The sequence below is a fragment of the Herpailurus yagouaroundi genome, unplaced genomic scaffold (genome assembly GCF_014898765.1).
Source record: "Herpailurus yagouaroundi ecotype Mexico unplaced genomic scaffold, PumYag 164, whole genome shotgun sequence".
Lineage (NCBI taxonomy): Eukaryota > Metazoa > Chordata > Mammalia > Carnivora > Felidae > Herpailurus > Herpailurus yagouaroundi.
In genome coordinates this window covers 9,581,340-9,605,464 of record NW_024412405.1, presented here as the reverse complement: position 1 = coordinate 9,605,464, position 24,125 = coordinate 9,581,340, and the positions used below count along the sequence as shown (strand labels likewise).

Below are 24,125 nucleotides of genomic sequence, written 5' to 3'. Positions count from 1 at the left end.
ACCCATGAACAACACAGGTTTGAACTGCACGGGTCAAATTCTTTGTGGGTGTTTTGTTTTGTTACGTTACTAAATACAGTTCAATCCTGTATTTTCTCTTCCTTATGATTTTCCCAGTAACATTTTCTTTTCTCTAGCTTACGTTAATGTAAGAATATACACAAAATGATATGTTACTTGTTTCTGTTATCATTAAGGCTTCCAGTCAACAGGAGGCTGTTCGTAGTTAAGTTCTGGGGGGAGTCAGAAGTTATACAAGGGTTTTTGACTGGTGGGGGGTTGGTGCCCCCAGCCCCCTGTCGTTCAAGGGTCAACTGTACTTTTTTATGTATACACTTGAGTGTCATTTGAAGAGAATCAGTAGTCACTGACATTGGAATTCATAGATGCAGATTTAAGAAGTCCTAGCGCAGTCTTTTCTTGTGGGCCTCGCTTCCTGGACAGCAGGGCTGTTTCCACTGTGGGGCTCCCCAGATGGGGAGACTGGGATGCTCACCCAGATAACTCTTCTCAGACATCTGCTTCCTTGGAAAACCATTGTTATTAAAAATGCACTTTTAGCAGTTCAGAGAGATATAGTACTTCCTGGCTACATCCTTTCAGAGGCAGTTGTGAAATTAAATGATAAAAGTGTGGGATTAACTGTATTTACTACTTACGAGGTAATTACTTGAGGGGTCGATGGTTCTGAAAGAGAGCAAAAACCTAAAGGTGCAGAGTTCATATACTCGTAGCACATTGTTTATACTCTTACCTCCCTAGTCGCGTTGCTCGCTGGTGTGGTAGTTGGGAAGGTGACTGCTGTTACACTTCTGCCTTTCATGGTCACCTTGAATGAGGATGCCTGGGCGTGTGTGATTGTGATGTCCTTGAAATCAGACTCTGGACCGTCCACTAAATTTAATGTTTTTCAAGAGTGTTTTGATAACTAATGGATTTTGCTGTCCTCAATTTTTTGAATACAGAGTTGAAAAACATTTGCCCTTAGGAGTAACGTATTGGAGTGCGTTTTTATTAAAATGAGAGTGGCAGTGCTGCTTTCTTGAAAAGCCTGCCTTTGTGATCGTAGACCTGACCCTTCTAAGCACTGTGACACATGCAGGTGAGACGTAAACCGGAAGACAATTAGACCGAGGTGGTGTCTCCATCCTGTGTAGACTGTGCATGTTTTCTTACAGAATGTCGTTCTAACTCCCAGGGGCAGTCTGCAGCAAAACGACAAGGAAAATTTAAAAAGGTACTGATTGTCAGTTCTTAAAAAAGATGTCTTAAAGCCTTATTTGCGTATTAATTAAACTTTTTTTCTGTCACTACTGTAATCTTTTTTAAAAAAAATCTGTCCCTTAGTTTCCTTTCTTTAAGTTCTGCAGCATAGTGTTTTTAGCTTATCAGTGTTGACATACTACTTTCCTAAAGTTTTCTTTCCTGCCATCAGTTGCTGGAAGACCCCTGTTTCATATGTGTGTAGAAAAAAAATTAGTGCTATTCATTTCTTAACTACAGATATGATACCAAATGGTCATATTTGAAATTTGCATATCTAAAATCCTACAGAGAAATGAATGTAATTGTTTTTTGTAGTTATATAAGCCAAAACAATTATTTTTAAAGTCTAAAAACATTCTTAAATTAGATTTGATCATTAAAATATTAAGGTATTTGAAAAAAAAAAAAAGTGTATTCCCTGCTCTGGTGTCGTCTTAGTTCTGGAAGAACAGACACAGAGCAGTGGGCAGGAGGAATGGAAATACGGACCATCAACCCAAAATTAAAACTTATGCTAAGAGCACGAGCAGGTTTAAGACCATAACTCGTGTGTGACTGATCGACTTCCTGCAACTTATTAGACAATGTCTGATTGACTGCTGGAGCCAAATTGAACTCAAAAAAGGCAGAATTCAACTTGGGGTGTACTTAGAGAAAGGGATGTAGGTATTCAGTGAGCTCTCTGATGAAGACCTACTGGCCTCAGTCAGCATTTTCATGATTTCTCATGTTCAGGCAGGAAGCATTGCACGGAGAATTTGTATTTTAAGATATAAACAAAAGATAACACTGTTTCTTAATTCATGGTGATGTGAAACGGAATCACCATTTTAGAACAGGTACAATTCTTTCATTTAAAAAGACTTATGAAATGTATATGTTATTATGCAACGGTAAACACTTTGTCCAAACAAAACGCCCCACTGGGAATCATCTTTCCGGATAGAGGACTGTCTACTTCACTGTAGACCAGTATTTCTAGCTGAGATCTTGACCCATCTGTGGGCCATGTACATTCATTTAATGACGTAGCCAGCTTCAAAATGAAAACAGAATAAAGTAAGAAGTGCCGTTCATCAGACCCATAAAATGAGTTTCTTTTTATCTATAGATTGTTTATCTTTGGGTCGTCCTGAAAATGGCTTGAGAGCCACTACTTCAAAAAATGAGAAAAAGGTCTCCTAGAAGCCCATTAAAAATAGAAGGTGCTTATCACAGAGGCATAGCTGGGATTTTTTTCTATTGTATATTTTGGTTGTTCTTCTGGGAGTTTTGGTGGATTTTGTTTGGATTCGGTTGTGTAAGGAAACCATTAAATGAGTAAGAAGGTTATTATTACTTGGTTAGGAAAGCTTTATATAAAGGATGTGGCAGCTAGAGTTGCCTCTTCCCATTTCTCCCTGTCTTCAGGGCAAATACATGTGAAGCTCTTATTTTAAAAATAATCATTATTATAGTTTTATAGTCCCATTACCAAAAAGATGTATATGTTAATTTATTGCCTGAACAAAATACCAGCTAGCTTTTGATGCATAGCCCTCAGTGTATAGTTCCTCTGTATTTCAGTGACTTTTGATTTGAAAATCTAGGTTACCTTTTTTAAGTTCATTGTCGTATGAAAGAATATGGTTACTTTCAACAGATGATAAATAGCATTCAAATATGATACTAATTTTAAAATAGCTAGTTTGTGTGAAGGCATTAAAGTTTTGAGTTTAGCCATTAATAATCTAAGAAGAAAATTATAATTTTTGAACCAAAATTTAAATGGCAGTTATGTTGCCCAAAGAATAATTATCGGTTTTGCAGGTTGATTGGACTTTCTAAAGGAAATGGTTCATTTCAGACACTGTCAGAGTACTTGGTGAATAGCTGAAATGGATGTTTTTTTTAAAAAAAATTGTTAAGTATCAACTATAGAGAACTTCAGCATTTCTGCTCTGAAGATTCATCTTGCCTACCTTTTTAAATCATAATCAAGATTTCTCAAGATTTAATGGCACAAAATGATTTCTATTAAACTGACCCTGTACTAAGTCTTTGAGAAGTGAGTTAAAAAAATATTGACAAAAAGAACAAGTGAACATGATAAAACAAAAAATAACTCAATTTTTCTGTTGATTAGGAATTAAAACTGCCATGTTCATAATTTTTAGTAATAAAAAATTACTGCCCCAAAATATTTTATAGGATTGTATTAACACTTAAAATATCTAATTTGACATATTTAATATTTAATAATTAAAATGCTGATCACAAAAGCTTGATTTCCCCCCACTTCAAGGTCATTCATCATAAATTCTCCGTCTCGTGCTTTTACTGATAGTTTATGGTTGCCATGGTACCCCATTTCTTCCTATTTATAGATCTTTGTTAGAGTTTGTTGTTAATTGTACATTAAGTTAATGGGTTGCTCATTTTAAATTCAATTCTGTTTTCTCTCTTCTGTACTAAAATGTAATAGCAAATGCCTTACCTTTGAGCTTCAGAGGAGGAATTGCCTCACAGCAGAGACTCCTTTCCATCCTGACAGTTGCCCCTGTCCCTAATCAGGCAAGGAGGAGGGGATCTAAGGGAGGCTCACATTAGAGTAGAGTCAACACGGCCATCAAGGTTGCCTCCTGCAGGCAAGTGTCCACATTCTAGTGCAGTGGGTTCCAAAGAGGATAGGACTGTAGTCAGAGGGTCAGCGTTTGAGGCTGTCTCTGCCCCTTAACTCTTCAGTGGATTGTCTGTGCTGCACGGATGACACTGAGTGAGTGATCCTTTCCCAGAAGAACCTGATGGTTAATTAGCAACTCAGATTTTGCAGATGCTTGAACTCGGCTTTGCCCGGGCAGTGCCCACCTAGGAAGGCGACCTCAGGAGGAGGGGGGAAGGATGGGTAGCAGGGTCCTGAGGAGCTGGCCCAAGCAGAACCCCTGCTTCTTTTCCCCCGTCTCACTCTGCACATGCGACCTTGGCTCGCCAGTGCTGGCTCCCAGCCTCCGAGCGGGACCCTGAGATGGCTGCAGGTGGATGTGTGTGGTTCCGTCCTCCCAGTGGTCCTAGCGGGCTTCAGACAGGTCCTGTCGAAGTGTGGCTCCCGTTTGATGTTGGAATGCTGTCAGAACTGCAGCAGTAGTTGCTTATAAAATTTAATTGTGAGAATTGCTAACGGGGGGATATCCGTGTTGTGTTTACACCTGAAAATCCTATTTGGGGGAACGTGGGGGCTTGCAATACTATTTTCTTTGACTTAACCCGTGTAAAGTTTTTTTCTGAGATTACTGTGATTAGGGGAGTAAAAGTCTTCTTGATAACATAATTTTTTCAGTTTTAGAAACTTTGTTAATTAAAACAAATAAAAGGTTTGAATTTAGCAGCGTTTTTAATATAAACCTGAAGATAGAGTTGGAGAAGTTGACCTAATAAATAATGACTTAATTAAGGGCACCTGGTTATTGTGCCAGAAACAGATTAGCCGGTGTAATATGGGGTTTGATTTCCCAGATAATGCATTAGTTTCCATCAGTAAAGACTTCTGTGCTTTCATAGAATAGAGGGAAATAGATGTAATTAGAATTACATTGCTCTCTTCCAAGCGAAGCTTCTCGAACCGTCTGTGCCTGTTTACTTCCCACTCTGTCTGCATCTCTCCCAGGCAGCCCTTATCCCCCGCTGTCCATGGAAACAGCTACTCTCTTGTCATCTCTTGCCGTGGTAGCAGCCACTGCTGCCGTTTGGTGCTTCGGGGTTCTGTGGCAGGCCCTGCCCCAGCTACAGGCCCTGGTTGACCACTCCTCTCTGCCCGCTTGTCCTCAGAGCCCCTCTGGGGCCCGTCTCCCTCACTCCCAAGCATCCTTGAAACCGTAGAATGCTTTGGATCAAGGCCTGGGCTTCCCCTCCCTCAGCCCTGCTCAGTCTTATTTGTCCCCAACTTGCAACCCCATCAACACCACTGTCAATTCTGCATCATGGATTTCTAATCCATCCGCTTCTTCCTCTTCTACAGCCTCTTCTTCACATCAGGGCGGTGCTGGGAATTCTAGCTTTGCTCCCTAACTTGTCTCCCTCCTTCTTGACTTCGGCCATCTATCATCCATTCTCCAAATAGTATGAAGAGCTGTTAAAAACAAACCAACATTTTTCATCTGTGTCGGATCCAAAGTCATTAAACAAAGAGCAGAAAGAAGTCTTTAATCATGCCACTGCCTTGCCTACAGCTGTCCTGTAGGCTTCCTCTTGCATTTAGAATAAAATCTGTATTTTTGTGCCATATTCCATCAGCCCCACTTACTATGGTTGCTGCCCATTTGCTCTTGCTGTGTCCACAAGCTCGGGTTTTTATACGTCCTCCTCTTCTGTCTTCAGATTCTTCTCCCTCTCCTCGTTTGGGTCGGTTAGGTTCATTGAGGCTCCTCCATTTAGGTCATGTGGGTTGACTTAGACGGGGTAGTCCCTGTTCCAGCACCACTGTGTCTGTGCTGTTCCCCCACGGTACTGAGCAGCTGCTCTCTGTCCCTGCATTCTGTTCCATTTTCTTCCTATCATGTGGGATTAGCCGAAACTATTCATTACTTGTATGTTGTCTGTCTTGCCCCACTGGGATGTGTTCCCCAAGGGCAAGGAAGGGCCTTGTCTGCTTTGTTCTTCACCTTGTAGAGCCTCACAGGGCCTCAATAAGTCCTGTCGATTGAATGAAAAAAGAAAATTTTTCTTTAAATTTTCTTAGAAAAGAGGGTCTTTTTTAAAATTCTAAGTTATTTCCTTCCCTTCTCAGGTATAAGATGTGAAAGGTCAGTAGACTTTCATAATTAGTACTTTTTGTAATTAGTCTGTTAGGTAAAACTAAGAATACAAAAACACTCAAATGGAGGAAAGTTTGTTCTTACCTCCTTTATTTTCTTAAAGATTTTTAAGTAATCTATGCACCCAGCATGGGACTCGAACTCACAACCCCAAGATCAAGAGTTGCATGCTCCACAGACTGAACCAGCCAAGTGTCCTTTACCTCCTTTATTTTAGAGGAGATTTAGAAGCAACAGTACTTTAAAGTTTGAGAGAAAATTCCTTTGGTCACAGATTGGATTTTGTTTTTGAGTTTTTTTGAGGGAGGGAGAGAGAGCAAGTGGGGAAAGGGCGGGGGGTGGGGGAGAGAATCCCAAGCAGGCTCCACACTGAGCACAGAGCCCAACGTGGGGTGCAGTCCCACGAACCGTGAGATCATGACCTAAGCGGAAACCAAGAGTCATGATGCTTAACCAACTGAGCCACCCAGGAGCCCCACAGATTGGAAATGTTTATGTATTGTGGACCTTAGGATCTGGAATATAATGTAGTACAACTCAGTGCAGCCTGTGTTATGTGATATTCAGGTACTGAAGATGATTGTAATTATGTAAAATGAAGCATGTTAATCTGAGACTCTTTCCACATTCATAGGATGTGATCCCTGTTCATTACTACCTAATATCTCCACCAACAAAGACTAAGAATGGCGGCAAAGATAAAGAAAAAGAGTCAGAAAAAGAGAAAGACTTGAAAGAAGAGTTTACTGAAGCATTACGAGATCTTAAAATTCAGTGGATGACAAAGTAAGTTTTTAATGGATTTTGATCCTCTGTTTACTTATTTTTCCGGTTACGACAGTATCACGTACAGGTTCATAGGCCATATTCAGGAATGTTAACAGTGGGTGGAAGGGTTAGACATGCTTTTATTTTAATCACTTAATTTTGATTTGCTCTCAGAAGAGAATTTTATTAGGATATGTGAAGAAAATAAAAATCACTTTTTTGCCTACTCTCCAGGGGTGGTGGTTGTCATATCATTATTTTCTCTGTATTTACACATGTAGCAGTATGAATGATGTTGTGTCCTAGTTTTCCAGTGACTGTTTGATGATGAGCATTTCTTGGGTCATTTGATAGTCCTTTAAAATACCATTTTTGATGACCACGTAGGAGGTGGTCCTGTTGATGAAATGTAACCTACTTAAGTACTCTATTTGGCATATGCTTTGGCATATACATTTATAGTTTTTCTCCATAATGCTGTGCCGGACATTTTTATACATACAGTGTTTTAAAATAATCCATTAAGAGCATCTGGGTGTCTCAGTCAGTTAAGCGTCCAACTTCAGCTCAGGTCATGATCTCATAGTTCATGGAATTGAGCCCCAGGTTGGGCTATGCGCTGACAGCATGGAGCCTGCTTAGGATTACTCTCTCACCGTCTCTCTCTCCCTCTCTGCCCTTCCCCGAAATCAAGAGTCAGACGCTTAACCCACTGAGCCACCCAGGTGACCCTGGATCATTCTTAAAGGTCATAGGTCATAGGTGCAGAGCCATATTCCCCAAAGTGTCTCCTCTGTCAGTGCAATTGTGATGTGGAGCTCTAACTCACAAACTGCAAGATCATGACCTGAGCCAGAATCAAGAATCGGACGCTTAATTAACTGAGCCACCCAGGCGCCCCTCTTATCGAACTCTTAATTGAAATAATTTTCAATTTGATTTGCTTCTCTGGGGTTTTTTATATTTGTTTTTTATTTATTTTTGTTTTTTATTTATACTCCCGGCAAATAATGATAATCCTTGTCAGTGATTACATTTCAGATTGATGCCTTCCTTATGTTATGGATTGGGACTTCAAAATAATGTTAAATAATAGAGAAGACAAATTGTTTTCTTTTTAAAAGAAATGTTTCTCTCTCTCTTATATACATAGGCTGGATTCTAGTGACATTTATAATGAATTGAAAGAAACATATCCTAATTATCTTCCTCTGTACGTTGCAAGACTTCATCAGTTGGATGCTGAAAAGGTTGGACATGTTCAATCTTAATAGGAGTATTTTATTTTATTTGTAACATGAGATACAGTTTGTATGTTTAGTGAAAATGCAGTTTTCTATTTGTTTTGTGCTGCCAAATGAAAACATGTTTCCTCAAATTGAATGTTGTATTGACTATTTTCTTGAAGGTAATTACAGAATGTACTCATTCCTGTGAGGTCAGCCTAAGACTCCCGCTCACAGTTTTCATCAGCGGGAGGAGGAATAGATAAAGATATCCTAAGGATCACTTTTCTGACATTCACCTCAGGAGCAGTGGTCCTGGCCTGCTGCAGATCTAAACACTGTCAGCAAAAGAATTCCTGCTTTTCATGAACTTTGCTCATTTTTAAAATTGGCCATAGTTCCAAGCTACCTTAACACGGACCAGCTCTCGCTGGTAATGATGGCCGGTAGGAAGGTGCTCGTGGCCAATCAGAAATTGTCAAGGGTGCAGAGTGAACTTGAAGGTGTTGAAGGGAGACCTCTGAGACTAGCAAAAGAAGACCGCTGAGAGCACCTGGAGCACCATGGCGACCGTATAGTTAGACTGTTGGGTACATTCTCATTTATTCTCACCTTCATGGTTTTAGTAATAAGTTAGGAAGAATTTGTACATCAGCCCCTTTGTTTTTTGGGGGGTCTTTTTGGGTTTGTTTTGTTTTGTTTTGTTTTACTTCTCTTTCCCTGTGGTGTGCGGCTAGAGTAACTTAGCAGGTCATGTTTCTAAGAGGCCCAGAAAAGGAGTTGCCTGGGTAGAAAGCTGTTTACATTTCTATGACCACCTTTTACCTCCCTTATTTGCACCATTTAACATCAGTGAGGAATGTGAATGAGGTCTTTTCTAGAGATGCTGACACTGCAGCCCCCACACTATGAGGCAGCACACACCCCCTGCTGCCAGCAGAGGGCTCGGCCCCTGACTCTGGAGCCGCCACCCTTGCATTTGAGACGGAAGTGAAGGGACTTGGATGGACTCACTGACACCATTTCTTTTCTGATTTCTTCTTTTTCTTCCTCCCTAGGAACGAATGAAAAGACTTAATGAAATTGTTGAGGCTGCAAATGCTGTCATTTCTCACATAGACCAGACGGCCCTCGCAGTTTATATTGCGATGAAGACTGACCCCAGGCCCGATGCAGCTACTATAAAAAAGTACCTAACCAGTAAATAATCTTTCTTGCATCTCATTTCTTAGTTACTTTTTAAAATTATGGAGAATATTCTTTTCTGAGAATTGTGTCCCTAGAATTATCAGTATTTGAATATCCACCCGTAGATAGTTTGTAAGAATTCTTTCCAGTTGTTGGAGATTTAAGCAAAAGAAAAGGACTTTGCCTTCTCTACCTTTAGGTGCTGCTGGTCTGGAGAGATTTGAGTAGCTGTGACCTAGCGGTCCTCCCATTTGGGAATCGGTGTGAATGTGACATGTGCAGAGGCAAACACCTAACACCCTGCAAAATCAGTTTCTAAACTGCTTATTGACCAGTAGTGTGAAAAGCCCAGGTTTAGCATGTAATGCCTGGTAACCCAAATAGAAATAAAGTTAGATTGAAACCATCATAGCCACTTGAGTTAGGAACCGGCTTTAGAGTATTCTGTGCGGTAAAGGGAAAGGGAGGTTTAGCTTTAATAAAACCCAGTGCGAGGCACCGCTCTGTGGTGGGTGAGCATGTGGCCCCCATGTGTTGTGTGAGGGTCCCTCAGCCTCACCTCTGCCTTCCCTGAACTCTCTTGTACCACTTTCCTCTCTGTCACTTTGGTTCATGTTCACCCGAGGGTCATTACCTGCAAGGGGAGAAACACCGCCTCCTCTTACAGCTGTTGTAACGAATGAACCAGAAGTGTTGAGTCCGCCCAGGAAGTGCTGCAATTCTTCTTCAGGATTCCGTCTGCTGGGCAGAATCCTTCTTTCTACATGAAGTTCCTGATTCTGAACTGCCGGAACTCTTGGCATTATGCTACGTTCTAAATTGCTAGAACTGTTGGCAGTACTAATGCTGTAGCTCTTACGAATGTTACAGTTTTTAAGCAGAATAAGATTTATTCAGGTTAGGTTGTTGGCATTGTGCACACCCTTTCCCACCTTCTAAGGGAACAGTCTCAAAGGGTGCTGTTTTGTCCATTTCTGAAGTGTCGGGTATGTACAGGGAAATCTTTGGGGTATGTTAAATACGTGACCTTATTTAAACTTAATCTTCTAAAAGACATACCGAGTAGGAGTGTTTTTACCCCGTATTTGCAGAAGAGCAGATGCGTGGCCAGCCTCGGGTGCCGGAGCCGAAGTGGGAGAGCCGATCACACCTGCTCTGCCCTGGCCTGGGCCCCTTCATGTCTTGATAAGCAGCCCCTTGCATTCCCACTCGTCGTGAGAAGATTCCCACGCCACTGACCTTTGTCTCTCGGCCCGACCCCTCCCCTCCATCTCCTTCATAACTGCCATCTGCTGACAAGCCCCTTGTCCTGGTCCTCAGGCATCCACATCTCAGCCCACAGCCATATCCCAATGTCTTCTGTCCCCCATGGGGCCCCTGGCTTCTTGCTGGAGTAGTCTACACTGCACCCTACTACCTGAATTCCACTCCATGTTAACCCTCTTTCAGGAGTCGTCTGGGCTTGATCACCTGTGAGAAGCTCATTGCCAGAGACGGTGGCCCCTTTGAGGCTGCCTTGACCTCACTGCGGTATCTGTTATCAGCTGCCCCCATCCTTCCTAGCATCTGTTGTTTCTTAGTTTGGGAAAATAGTATCTCTTCAGATTTGTGTGTGTAGGAAATAACATGCGTGGGCTCATTGTGAAATTTCAGTAAATATTAAAGGTCCATTTATCCCTGCTCATACTTTGGCCTGTCTTTCCTAAATCTTACTGTCCATGGAGGAAGCTCTTAATTCGTGGTTAAAGTGAGCTCACAAGACCCAGAGTAGTTGTGTTTTCAATCTTGTTAGTCCCTTTTTTCTCACAGTTTTTATCTCAGGTGCTGACTCCAGTAACTGTCAAAAAGTAACAGTCTGATAGGATCATGGCTTTAAAGATTGTAGCTGTAGTGACTTTCATACCTGCTGGGATAAAACTAGAAAGGAGGCGTCAGACGTGAAAATTAAGAGAAGCTGGTTAGTCTTTGGCAACCTTAGATCGGTTTGTCCACGCTTATAATTAAGGTATTTGCTGTGGCCCTTGCTTTGGCCAAACCACGATGGGCTCAGACACGCCACGCTGAGCAGAGGGCCTCGTCCAGGCCTGGGGCTCCTTGTTCTGGGGCGAGGGCCTCAGGAGCGGGCCGCATTTCTTCCATTTCTTGTAGCAGCAGCCAGCGAGCAGGAGCAGCAGCCCAGCATTCATTTCTCATTTCCATGCAAAACTGTTTTTACTGTGGTCACTCATGTGTCAGAAATTGCGATAGCCATTTTGTGATCTTAAAAATGATACGAGCTTTTCGCAGGTGATCCGGTATCAAGTTTCAGTTAAACTTAATTTATTTAGGCCATTAAAGTATCTGATTGAAGCTCTTCCTAAAATATGGCTATCGCCACTTTGATCCGTACCTAACTAGATTTGATTCAAAGATGTTTGTGGAGCAGACACTGCAGTAAAGCACCACTGAGAGGAACATGAAAAAATGAACAGGACGCTCTTAGAAAGCGTGCGCTCTGATACAGAAGATGCAGTTGCTAGGTGGGGTAAGATTGACAGTTACAATGAATACTTTAAAGTGTGAAAGCCCATGGGAAGCAGAGCTGACTTCCTTTTGAGTGGAGAAAGCCTCGTGGATGAAAGTACGTAGTCAGTTCTAAATTAGATGAGGGTGGGGAATGAATATTCTAGATATGTGGGATTCAGGTTACTGGATCAGAGAATACTGAAATAGGGGTCTTGTGGCTAACTTAATCCAGGCCTGGCAAGTACAGCACACCTGTGCCACCCCTGAAATTCTGCCTCCTTCCAGCCCTTCCCGGGGCAGCTGGGTCCAGCTAGGACTGCCGTGAACGATCAAACCTGCCTTGCCGATCCACTTCTGTTCCAAGGCCCCCTTTCTCCGGCACAAGACGGGGACGGTGATTGTGTCCCACTCCTCAGCTGCTGTAAAAGCATAAATGCGGTGCTGGTGGCAAGACATTTCAGACGGCGGCTGGCCGGGCACCCGGTAGAGGAGAAGCTGCGTCCGTGCCCTACAGCTCCTAGATCTTTTTGTTCCTGAGTCTGGAGTAACCAAGCAGTTCCCAGGCGCGTTTCCACAGAGAGAGTGAAAGTTGGTTCTTTTAAGCTTTGCAACTCTTGGCTGAAAGTCTTAGGCACCTTTTTTGGCAAAGTTTTATCTACTTTGCAGATGTATTAAGGAGGGTGACTTTGTTGGGTTGTTAACAGGTTGTTTTGGCTTCTTAATTGTCTTTCACACTATAATTCCTGTTGATTTTAGAGTGCCTGCAGATTTCTTATGTTTCACATTCCACTCCGGGTCCTTCAGAATCATTCTCACTCTTACACAGTTTGTTCACCGGTGTCTGAGTGCCTCAGGGACACGCGCCCAGCGCTTGTAATCCTCATTGCCCTCACACGTGCGGGACATGAGTTGGACAAAATGCCCAGATCAGCAAGTATCCTAAAGACTCACACTGTCCCCTGGAGTGTAGGTTGTTACTGTATTTCATTAGCAATGATTTATTGAGTTTCTGGTCTCTGCCAAGCATTGTCTGGGCACTTGAAATACATCAGAAGGACATGGCTCCCGCCCTGCAGCAGGACCATGTTACCATCGCGACTAAGAGCAGGCTGTCCAGAAGTAGCTTCAGGTTCTGCGTCTGTTACTGCCTAACTGCAGGACCTTGAACAGATCTCTGTGCCTCAGCTTCCTCCTTGGCAAAATGGGGATGATTACTAACTAGTATCTTACTCATAGAATTATTCTGACTGCAGATGAGTTCTGTATATAAAAGTGCACGTCCAGGGTAAGCGTCATATAGTGTTTGCTCTGTTTATAAATGAAAGTCTACTTCTGAAAGAACTTGTGTGTGTCTGTACAGAAATCTGTAATGATTGCTATTTATAAGAAATCTATAGAAGAGTTCCTTAGCTGACAGAACTTAGAACTGAACTGTCCTTCATTTCTGTTGGTTTATGGCCTCTGTTTCAGCCAGATACAGCTGTCGTGACTCAATCTGTATGTGTAATGCAGTGGCTCATTTGATGTTTGTTAGAAATAAGGACTTTTATTTGATGGATAATGCAGATGTAAATACACGGCTGTACAATATCTCTGCGTTGTAAATCTGAGGCAGAGAACGCATGAATTCAGTTTCAGATAAGTCTGTACTTTTAAAAAATGATTTACTGATCTGTGAGTTATTTTTTGGTTTGGAACACAGTGATATGGACAAACAAAAATCTACCCTCGTGGATGCCCTTTGTAGAAAAGGATGTGCCCTAGCTGACCACCTGCTTCACGCACAAGATCAAGATGGGGCCGCTTCAGGTGATACGGAAGGGAGAGAGGAGGAAGGAGAGAGCACTCTGGATTCTTTGACGGAAACTTTTTGGGAAACTACAAAATGGACTGATCTTTTTGACAATAAGGTAACCTGTCTGCCTCTTGTTTGGGCGCAGTTCTTGGGGGTTGCTTCACAAACCTTTCTTGGGCCCCATTGCCTCCTCTTTGCTGTTCCCCAGCTGCCTGGCCAGAAGAGGAAGACAATACATGGAATGTGGCTAAGCTGGGCTCTGAAGAAGACTCTGTGTTTAGTGAGACCTCATTTGTCTTGCCTGTTTTAAACCATTCTACCAATCTCTTCTCTGTCTGCATAGCAGCCTTTTGGTGGAGGCAGTTACTTACGAAGCTAGAATTAAGAGCATCTCGAGGTCGTGTTTGTGCCTTCCCGCATCTGTCTATGTGCTGATTTGTCAGGGGTGGAGGGGGGTTGCTGGTTACTTTACATGTCATTTTTCTCAAAACCTCTTTGACTTTTAAATAATTATCACCTGGATTTATAGCTCATCAACTTTAAAATCCAGTTCAGAAAAAGTCACATTGATGAACTTTTTGGATGTGGGTTATAAAAACATTTTAAATCTCTTTTAGCCCTCTACTAGAGTTCTCACAGTAGGGATTATATAACTCCCAAGTTGCTGTCAGTCTTCCTTTCTTCTGGAGATAAAAATAAACTAAATGAAATCAGTGGAAATCTCCTGACCCAGCACAAGCCCTTGTTTGTGTTTTACTAGACAGATGCTTGTTTTCTAGATGCACTGTGATCATGTGTAGTACAGACCTCTGAGATAGGAGAAAAGTTTTCACCACAGCACAGTCGTGCTCCTGCCGCGGAAACGGAGTCCTAGGCAGGAAACTGCAGGAGCCAGTGTCACAGCAGAGCTTGAGAATTTGGATCTGAAATCAGGCCCTGGAGTGCAAATCCCACTTCTTCCATTTTTATCTGTGTGACCCTCGGCAAGTTTCTGAAACCTGCTGAATGAGTACTCAGTACACGGAAGGGCCTCTGTGATACTTGCTCTTATTCCGAACACACACCTGTTGCACGTCTGCTCCCCACCCAGTGCTGTGCTTGCTGCTGGAAAAAGATACGAGCCTGGTGGATAAAAACTTGACGAGCCTCGTAATAAAACCATTACGAATAATCTCGTATCTCCGTATCTGCCGCAGTACTGCTGTATCAGGGGCCAGGCACTGTATTACCTGTCCGTTTAGCACCTTTGTAAAGGTTGAACACCTTGCTTGGCTCTAGAACACAAATAAATGTGATAGGATTGCTTTCTTTGAGGTCATTCTCCATATTCTGAAGGTGGACACCAGAAACGTAAATAAATGGTTACAGGTATATTTGACAGATGCAGTAATTAAAGGCACCAACGTATACACAAGGAATTGACAGCGTAAGAATGTGTTTGTATAATAGAACGCTTTTTTTTTTTTTTTTTTTTGTTACTTTTATCCCCTTTTGCAGTTTTGGTAATTTATAACGAGATTTCATAGTTCTGTACTTCCCTCCTTACTCGCGTTTTTGTGATCACTTCTGTCAGCTCCCCTTTGCATAAAGAGGTGTTTTGGTATGGATGCCAAGAACTAGTGATTCATCAGAGCTTCATTTTTTTCCCCAACACAAGTTACCTGTTTTGTGGCATATTTAACTTTTATTCTTTCAAAACATTTTTGAAATTTGCTTGATGGAAAATGTTCATTTTAAAAGCTATACTTCTGTTAAGGCCTTCATCTTTTCCTTATTGAAGCTATAAGCCATACAGTGTAAATATTTCATAGATAAGCTTTATCTTGTTTTACCTTATAGGTTTTAACATTTGCATACAAGCATGCATTAGTAAATAAAATGTATGGGAGAGGCCTTAAATTTGCAACTAAACTTGTGGAAGAAAAACCAACAAAAGAAAACTGGAAAAATTGTATTCAGGTAAGTGATATAAAATCGTCACTGTTAAGTGTCCCCTCCATATTGTATAGTGACAAGATAGAGCCTTATGGTAGTGATTTAGCGATACTGACTTTATCATGACAGATTGCTGGTCCAGTTAATGTAATGCGAACTATAAAATGAAAGCATGAGAGACCACCAACAAGCTATTTAAGTTTTTTAAACTTTTCTTATTAAATTTTAATTTTTTTTAATGTTTATTCATTTTTGAGAGACAGAACGTGAGCAGGGGACGGGCAGAGAGAGAGGGAGACACAGAATCCGAAGCAGGCTCCAGGCTGTGAGTTGTCAGCACAGAGCCTGATGGGGGGCTCGAACTCCCAGACCTCGAGATCATGACCTGAGCTGAAGTTGAATGCTTACCTGACTGAGCCCCCCGGGGGCCCCATTATTATTAAATTTTTAAAACTCCTGTCCAGAAAGGACAGAAGGGCTGTACTTAGCCTCAGATGTTTACAACGTAGGCAAAGTGCATTATGAATTTTAGATGTATAGTCAGAAGACAGTTTTCTTTATGAAGAAAACAAACAATTGCTTTTCAGTACATGTTGGCTCAGTTCTAAAATGGTTGAATTTTTAGAGTTTATATTTGAATATTCTTCATTTGAAGTGATAGGCCATTTTATGATTTTACCACATTCTGTATTATATGCAGAGAAATTATGTGGTTGATATTAGAAACAGGAGGTAAGAAATGCTGTTCCTTCTGTACAAGTTGATTGTCAAGTATAAAGTTTACTGAATTCCAGAGAAATTACTGTAGCCTCATCCTGTCTTTGGGGCTGGTTTGTTCCTGAAGGATATATGGGGTTGGGCAGCTTGGCCATGCAAATGTGGCCAAGGCTCTGGTCTCCGTACCCGAGGTATTCTTTGAATGTAAAACTAATCAGTAGGTTCCTAGGGAAATTTTTTATAATTAGAGGAAACTATAGGTTATCTTTACTCTTAGACCTTTTTCTGGCATACCTTCACCAGTCCAAATTGTAAGACATTTTAACTCAGTTCTTCAGATGTTTGAATAGGTTAAGAGAAGTCTTTCTGCAACTCACCATAAGGTGTGTAGTGTGATTCTTATCACATCAACTATAATTTGTGAGCTCTCACATCCGTAAAGCCCGTGACTCACCCAGACATTGACACCAGGGGGTGTTTCATAACTTGTGTCCCCTCCACTCTGTTCCTGTACTGCCCGCCCTCCACACTGCTGCTGGGAAAGATGGCTTTTGACACCTCCTGGTGAAGCCCCGGCGCATGTAGGATAAAATCCAGACTCCTCCCCATGGCCCATAAGGCCCATGTGATGTGGCTCCTGCCTTCCTCCCCAGCCACATCTCATCACACTTCCCTGGCATGGCTCTGCTCCCATCTCGAGAGCCGCCTCTGCCTGGCCGAAGCAGCCTCGGCCCTTCCCACCGTGGGACCCAGCTCATCCAGCTGTGTGGAGAGCTCTTTCCCCGACTGGCAGAGTAGGTCTCTTCGTCAGGTTTCCTCTTAAATGTCATCTCCCCGGAGATCCCACTCGTGACCATCTCACTTCCCAGCCCCTCTGTTATGTCACCATTGTATACCTGACATGTACCTCTTAATTATGGACTCGCTTATTCATCTGCTCATGGATTTGCTTTGGCACTCTTTGGTTTTCCTGAACAGAACAGAACTTTCCTGAAAGTGAGAAGTGAGTTTGTTCAGTGCTGTTTTCCCGAGGTCTAGAACAGTGTTTGACTTCCAGTCAGACAGAGAATGAAAGGCAGCTAGGTTGGTAGGAAGGAAGGGAACAAGTATGTCAGGATTGAAGAAAGAAAGACAGGCTAGTAGAAAGACAGGAAAGAAGGAAGGTTGGGCGGGATGGTCATAATCACCCGTTTAAGTTGGTTGGTAGTAAAATGAGTAGGTTAGTTGATGGTAAGGAAAAACAATTGGTAGGAAGGGTGGTGGGTGGTTGGGTTGGGATGGAAGGAAAGTTCTATGTGCTACTTTATTATCATTAAATATTTAATGCAGAATTTACCCTGTATATTGAGCTTGAAAAATCTGTTCTTTAATAATAAATTTTTGTGTTCTGTTCTAGCTGATGAAGTTACTTGGATGGACCCATTGTGCATCTTTTACCGAAAACTGGCTTCCCATCATGTATCCTCCTGATTATTGTGTATTCTAAAATAGGAACCAAGACTTTAAATTTTAAAAAAGAAAGTTTTATAGTGAATGGATATAAAAACAAATTTGTGGCATTTTTAGTCTAATGCATGTTTTCATCCGCTATCAAATACTGATTATTAAAATGATGTGTATTTATCAGAGAATTTGCTGGCGTGTGGCTTAATACATGTAAATGTAGACCTCTGACATCATGGTGTTTTTTTAATGCCTCACATGGCTGGCACCGGGCTGTGCCCTGACTGCCAGCACCAAGGACTTTCGGTTGGGTTGCAGATATCACTTGCATGATAGGTTTTGAACAGTGACTTTTAACTGCAAACCTGTAAAATTCTATTTTTTATTTTATAAACGAACAGGGTTTTAACATGCTCAACTTTAATTTTTTTCAATTGTATGAAGGCCTTAAAAAGCTACATTAAGCGTAGCTAAAATTATTTATTGGACTAAAAAAATAGCAGAACTTCATTTCCAGATTTTTTTTTCTTTTTTTTTTTTTTTTTTTTTTTTTTTTTTTTTTTTTTTTTTTTTTTTTTTTGTTTTTATTTTTTTTTTTGGGGAAAAAACCGGCACAAATGAGTGTGTGGCAATTGCTGGAGCATAACTGCTTCTCACTAAATCAGTCTTCATCTTGGAGTTATTTCGGGTCAGTCATTTTTAACATCCTTTTGACGTGCAGAGAGCATCAGAATGAACTAATAATACATGTATAAGTGCCAGACTGCTAAATCTTTATCAGGTATTGTAAAGATACACATATGGTATGTTTGTTAAAGTTGAAATAATGTAAACACGTGAATACATGTGCAAAACCAAGATCACAGTATATACCATATGCATTCTGATACCTTGATTTTTTTTTATAAATAATAAAGGTGAATATTGAAGCTTCTTAAAGTTGGTCTTAATTTTTCATAAATAAAATTTGGGGTTAAAACAATATATTAGATCAATAGACAGAAAAATTCAGCGTGAGGTAATTTATATTTCCTATAGGCTTGCAATTATTTGAATATATTGCCAGTTCTTATTATGTGACTAATTTTTGTGTATGATTTTTGGCTTTTTATCTTTCTGGCTACGATACTTGCTTCTCTCATCCATCCTCTCTCCATAAAATAAAAAGACACACGTAGACGATATTGAAAAGCCTCTACTCACTTAAGCAAACGTGTTTGTGGTTATGGTTTAAATCTTGTTCCTTTAGAATTTACTACTGCAAAAGGCCTCCGAGTTCATCCTGTCTGGTCACTCATAACTGGTTTGGGGCAGTTGACCCCTTTATCTGATAAAAACAGAGCCTTTAGGAAAACTACAATTATGCTTGCAAACATTTTCCACATGATTTCTGCGCCATCTAGAATTCAAAGTCCCATCAGTGAACAGCCACATGCATATTCTCGCCAACACACGTGCTTTCATGCTCGCTCCTGCGGGTTCCCGTGTGTCCATACAGTCCGTGAGGAAACGGAGAGGCTCGGAAAGGGTAGGGTGACTGACTGACTGACTGACTGACTGACTGGTTATTAGAGAATCCGTTTTCAAACCCAGGTTTTGCCATTCCTAGTAAGTGCTGCCTGCATGTGCAGAGCCGGGGGGGCGGGGCAGCCACAGGTGGAAGCTTGGGTCCTTCTCAGGTCTTTCGTGAGGATGCGCACAGCCCTAGAATGCGCGGGGTCCTCTACATACCCAGGTCTCGAGGCCCGTGTGACATCTCCTTTCCCAGGTTTTCCTCCTAAGCCTTTTGATTAGCCCCAGCTGTTCACCATCTCAGGCAGCCACAAAAATCACACAGTTGCCTGTAATTATCCAGAAGGCCCCCCCATGGGAAGAGGCTTCTGGGCCTGAGATCGGAGCCCCATTACATTCAGATAGGCTTGCACACGGGGTTCTCTGGGGAATAAGCGTTACAAGCTTTGAAGGAGCTCCCAACCCTATTCGGCCCCTTCAGGTGACTGCCAGGCTGCTGGTGTTCAAGGCGACCATGCAGCTGGAGACGCGATGGGAACGGGGCAGTTGGACACGTCACAGGGTATGCTGTTCTGACTGACGTCCGGCCACCTCTGAGCAAACACGCCTCGGGTCGCGACATGCGTGTGGTCAATTCCACAGTTCTGAAAAAAGTTGCCTCAATTTTTGCCAGTTTTCTCATTAGTAACGGAGAAAATCTTCAAGTGCTTTTTCACTGACAAAATGGTCCCCCATTTTCAAGGACCTCACACTTTTTTTTAGAATCCAATTTTAACATAAATTTAAGGTGAGAAACTTTCTGGTGGTACGTTTTGATTTTTTTAATTTAATGTTCATTTCTTTTTGAGAGAGAGCGAGGGAGACAGAATCCGAAGCAGGCTCCAGGCTCAGAGCTGTCAGCACCGAGCCCGACGCAAGGGCTCGAACCCACCAATCGCGAGATCCTGACCTGAGCAGAAGTTGAATGCTTAACTGCTTAACCGACTGAGCCACCCAGACACCCCGGGTGGTATGTTGAAGTACTACCTGCTGAGTTATGTGAAGATACAATTCTAGGATCCTTCAAATGTGACTTATTTTTACATAAAATGCCATCGTTCCAGAGCTTTTGGATTTCTCACTTGATCCCTCAGGTTTGGGTCTTTTTGCTATATTTTTTAATGTGGAAGAAGAATTCAGCCCACGGTGGATTTTCGCTATCCTAATCTTCAAACACAATGTGGAGCTCCAGGTACAGGAGGTGGCCCGGCCCTCCCAACAGGCTGGTTACTGGCTGTGTGTGTGTGTGTGTGTGTGTGTGTGTGTGTGTGTGTGAGCGCGCGCGCGTGTGAGGCTGTGAGTTGCTGGCCTCCCTTTGGAACTGAAAAGCAAACAAGTGAGTTATGTGTTTTCAGGGGGAGGTAGCAAAATAACAAGAGTTTTTTAATAGTAGGCAGTAAAGCATGAATATTTTTGGGGAAGTTTTGTTTTTGGGGTTTTTTTTTATAAGGCTCAATAAGCCCTACTAGTTCTCAGTTGGAACAAAAACTTCTATATCTAATTACAACGTATGTCTTCTGTTGGAGCTAACGTCTTCCACAGATGATAGAATTTTGCAATGAAGATTGGTTAGTTTGCTGTGGAAGTTAGACATCCACAGACTGGCAGGATCTGCTTTGAACTGTGTGATTTATAGACCAGCTCTGAGGGTGAAATCTGGGTGAGAGGCCATGACCATGATGGGGGTGGGGGCAGCCCTACAAAGCTGTCTTGTCAGCCTCTGCTTTCTGTCCCAATCACACTGTCTCCATGGTGACAGCTGCACCCACATAAGCTCTAGAAGAAAGTGTCCTCAGTAAAGTCATTCTTGTTTCTTTGTGATTTGGTTAATACAGGAGGAAAATAGTACTTAAAAAAGCCAGGGAAAGGGGGCGCCTGGGTGGCTCAGTGGGTTGAGCATCTGACTCTTGATGACCTCACGATTTATGGGGTCGGGCTCTGCGCTGACAGTGAAGATTGGGATTCTCGCTCTCCCTCTCTCTCTGTCCCTCCGCAATCTCTCTTTCTTTCTCTATCAAAGTAAATAAAAAAAACAAAGCCAGGTACACTATGTCTGTTTCCCCTTTCTGATAATGGTGGCCAATTTTTGCTCCACAGCCACCGAAGGCAACTGAAGGGTACTTTCTAAAGAAACAGAGAAGGAGGCGCCTGGGGGGGGTGGGTTACTCAGTCAGTTGAGCCTCCGACTTCAGCTCAGATCATGATCTCATGGTTGTGAGTTCAAGCCCCACAATGGGTTCTCTGCTGTTAGCACAGAGCCCACTTCAGATCCTCTGTCCCCCTTGCTGCACCTCCCCCACTCGCGCTCTCTCAAAAATACAGAGCACGTGCTCAGTACTAGGTCTGTGGCCCCTTCCCAATGCTAAGGGACTGTTCCCAGTTGTCACTGGCAGGAGCTTTGCCATCATGGGGTTTCTCACCCCTCCTGTAGTAGCGGCTTCCTCAGATAACTTCTCTTTGCCCTGGAAGAGCATGGCCCGGTGCTCTCCCTCCCTCCTGGTCCCTCTCATTCTCCCCTGTGACAGTGAGACATCCAAACGTAATGGCTGGAATCCCAGCCTGGGTCTCTGCTCTCTGGTCCTGGCTCAGGCACTGACAAGCCACATCACTTGACCCCCATGGGTCTCATCTAGAAAATTCAGCTGGTGTATTCAGTGTGTCTGTTTCAACTCAAAATCCATTGAATCTGAATTAACTCGATTCTTCCTCTGTAGCGTTTCATACTCTCAATGGTCCAGGATTAAAAGATGCGTTTTTGTCTTTCTCCGCAGGATCTAAGAGAAGCATGCATAGAGAGATGGAGAGGAAGGAAATGAAATCCTTTTCATTTCCCCAATCTTCAAAAATCCTCTTGAACAGAGAGAATGTCTTAAGGAATAAGAAAGTAAAGAATAAGCACTGGCCTTCATTGGTGTGAACATAATTAACCGGAGGAGAAAACCACATTAGTGATAAGTGAACGAGGGAGCCAGGAACGAAGAGGGCGGTGGGCGTACAGCTCCAAGGTAAAGGGCCGGGGGGTGGAGGGTGTCACAGGCAGGAGCAGCCTTCCCGAGAGCCCACAGACAGCAGGCAGGAGCAGACACGGTCCCCTGCACCATGCAGCACGAACCCCCTGCACGCTCCTGCAAAAGTATCGTTTTAGTTTCCTTTAGAACCCCTGCTTTTCTGAGAGGATTCCAAAGAATTAACCAGCAAATGTATAATTTACACAAGCTGTGTCCGCTCGAGGGTCACACGTGAAGAATTTCAGTTCCAGAAGCAAGGAAGGACAGATGTCAGTTTCCACGATGCAGTTAGGACCACCTGCATTTCCAGTCCTGAAAGGGAAGTGATTCTAGAATCTTGACCATGCCAAGCCCTATCCCAGATGTGACTAGAATATCAAGTGACTGGACCTGTCTTCCACAGTTCTCCTTTTACGTGTGATTTTTAAAGTCCCTCGCCTGTATCTCAATGATTCCGTGTACTGAGCTACCTCAAAACTCAGTAGCATCCAGGCAGCGGTCCTCTCTTTTCACTCATGAGTAGGACTCGGCTGGAGTTCGATCCAAGCCGCGCTTGGCCCAGATGGTTCCACACCGGAGCCATTTAAATGCACAATTTACACGAAGAACCGGATAGAGGGACATATGGAAGGGATACCTTGGTGGTGCTGTCAGCATCATGTTGGGGGGGGGGGGCCCCGGGGGGGGTAGAGATGCTACGGGACACACAGCTCAGATTCCTCAGCAGATAACGTGGCACGAGGAAAAAGCAAGAGGTTCAAGCCACAGGTTGAAAGAGACTTCAGGTACATGCCAGTCAGTGAATCAAATTTGTGGACCTTGGCTGGGTCCCGCTTCAAACAAACTCTAAAAGTAGAGGTCATGGCATTTAGCAAACAACTGGAAATTGGAACACTGGATTTTTCAACATGTGAATATACAGTACTAAATTATTTAGTGTAAAATTTTATATTACATTGAATATATTTTTGGATGTGATAAAGTCCTGTGGTTGTGTGTCGTATATACGTGTATATATATTCATGTATATATAGAAGTACATGTATATGTATATATACATGTGTGTGTGTGTGTGTGTGTGTGTGTGTGTGTGTGTATATATATATATATATATATATATATGTATGTATGAACCAAATATATAGAAGAAAGGAGATCTGCTATTTGCTTCAAATTAACACAGAAGTGAAGATGAACAAGGTTTGCCAGGAGTTGAAATCCACGTGGGGATGCAGGTTCATGATTCTTTCTTTTTTTTTTTTTTAATTTTTTTTTAATGTTTATTTACTTTTGAGAGAGAGACAGAGTGTGAGTGGGGTAGGAGCAGAGAGAGAGGGAGACACAGAATCTAAAGCAGGCCCCAGGCTCTGAGCTGTCAGCACAGAGCCTGATGCAGCTCAGAGCACAGAGCCTGTGATGCAACTCACAAACCGTGACATCATGACCTGAGCTGAAGTCGGACGCTTACCGACTGAGCCACCCAGGTGCCCCCATGATTCTTTCATCTACTGAGTGAAGAACATTACTGAGCTGTAGTCGTTGTACAATGAGCTGCACGTGATTAAAGTGTATGGTTCGTCTACCTTCAGTATATTTAAATTTTCCTAGGAGAGTTTGAAGACAAAGAGTCTTTATAATTGTAATCAATCTGGCTTTTCTGAAAAGGCAGACTTGTATCCATTTAGAAAATAATAAAATATGCATATTTTAATAATAATAAGCATATTTTAATAAAATGAGCATTTAGGAAATAATAAAATAAGGGATATGATCATCATATCCCTTTGTCCTGGAAATGTGAAAGAAATCCACTTATAAGTCTAAGAAGAGACACAGGGGTCAGGTCCCATCGCTATAATACCATGGGGCTTTTATATGTTAGCATTTGGCAACCTTGCTGAACTTTTTTTTTTTTTTTTTTTTTTTTTTTTTT

At 42.3% G+C, this 24,125-nt stretch overlaps 1 protein-coding gene across 7 annotated transcripts in view; it reads left to right on the top strand.

Moving 5' to 3' along the window:
- The window catches only part of TPP2 (tripeptidyl peptidase 2), a 68,263-nt gene extending 49,691 nt beyond the window's left edge, over positions 1-18,572 (top strand). Inside the window, exons 24-31 of one of the 7 annotated variants that reach the window (XM_040487116.1) lie at positions 1,199-1,237; positions 6,691-6,842; positions 7,978-8,074; positions 9,109-9,239; positions 13,491-13,653; positions 13,747-13,818; positions 15,378-15,497; positions 17,587-18,572. In XM_040487116.1, coding sequence (XP_040343050.1) covers positions 1,199-1,237; positions 6,691-6,842; positions 7,978-8,074; positions 9,109-9,239; positions 13,491-13,653; positions 13,747-13,818; positions 15,378-15,497; positions 17,587-17,676 — 864 coding nt within the window. In that variant the 3' untranslated portion in view covers positions 17,677-18,572. Of the gene's footprint in view, positions 1-1,198; positions 1,238-6,690; positions 6,843-7,977; positions 8,075-9,108; positions 9,251-13,445; positions 13,654-13,746; positions 13,819-15,377; positions 15,498-17,586 lie in introns of those variants that run through there. The other 6 variants (XM_040487114.1, XM_040487115.1, XM_040487117.1 and 3 more) reach the window with 6 other exon arrangements.
- Positions 18,573-24,125: the final 5,553 nt, after the last annotated feature.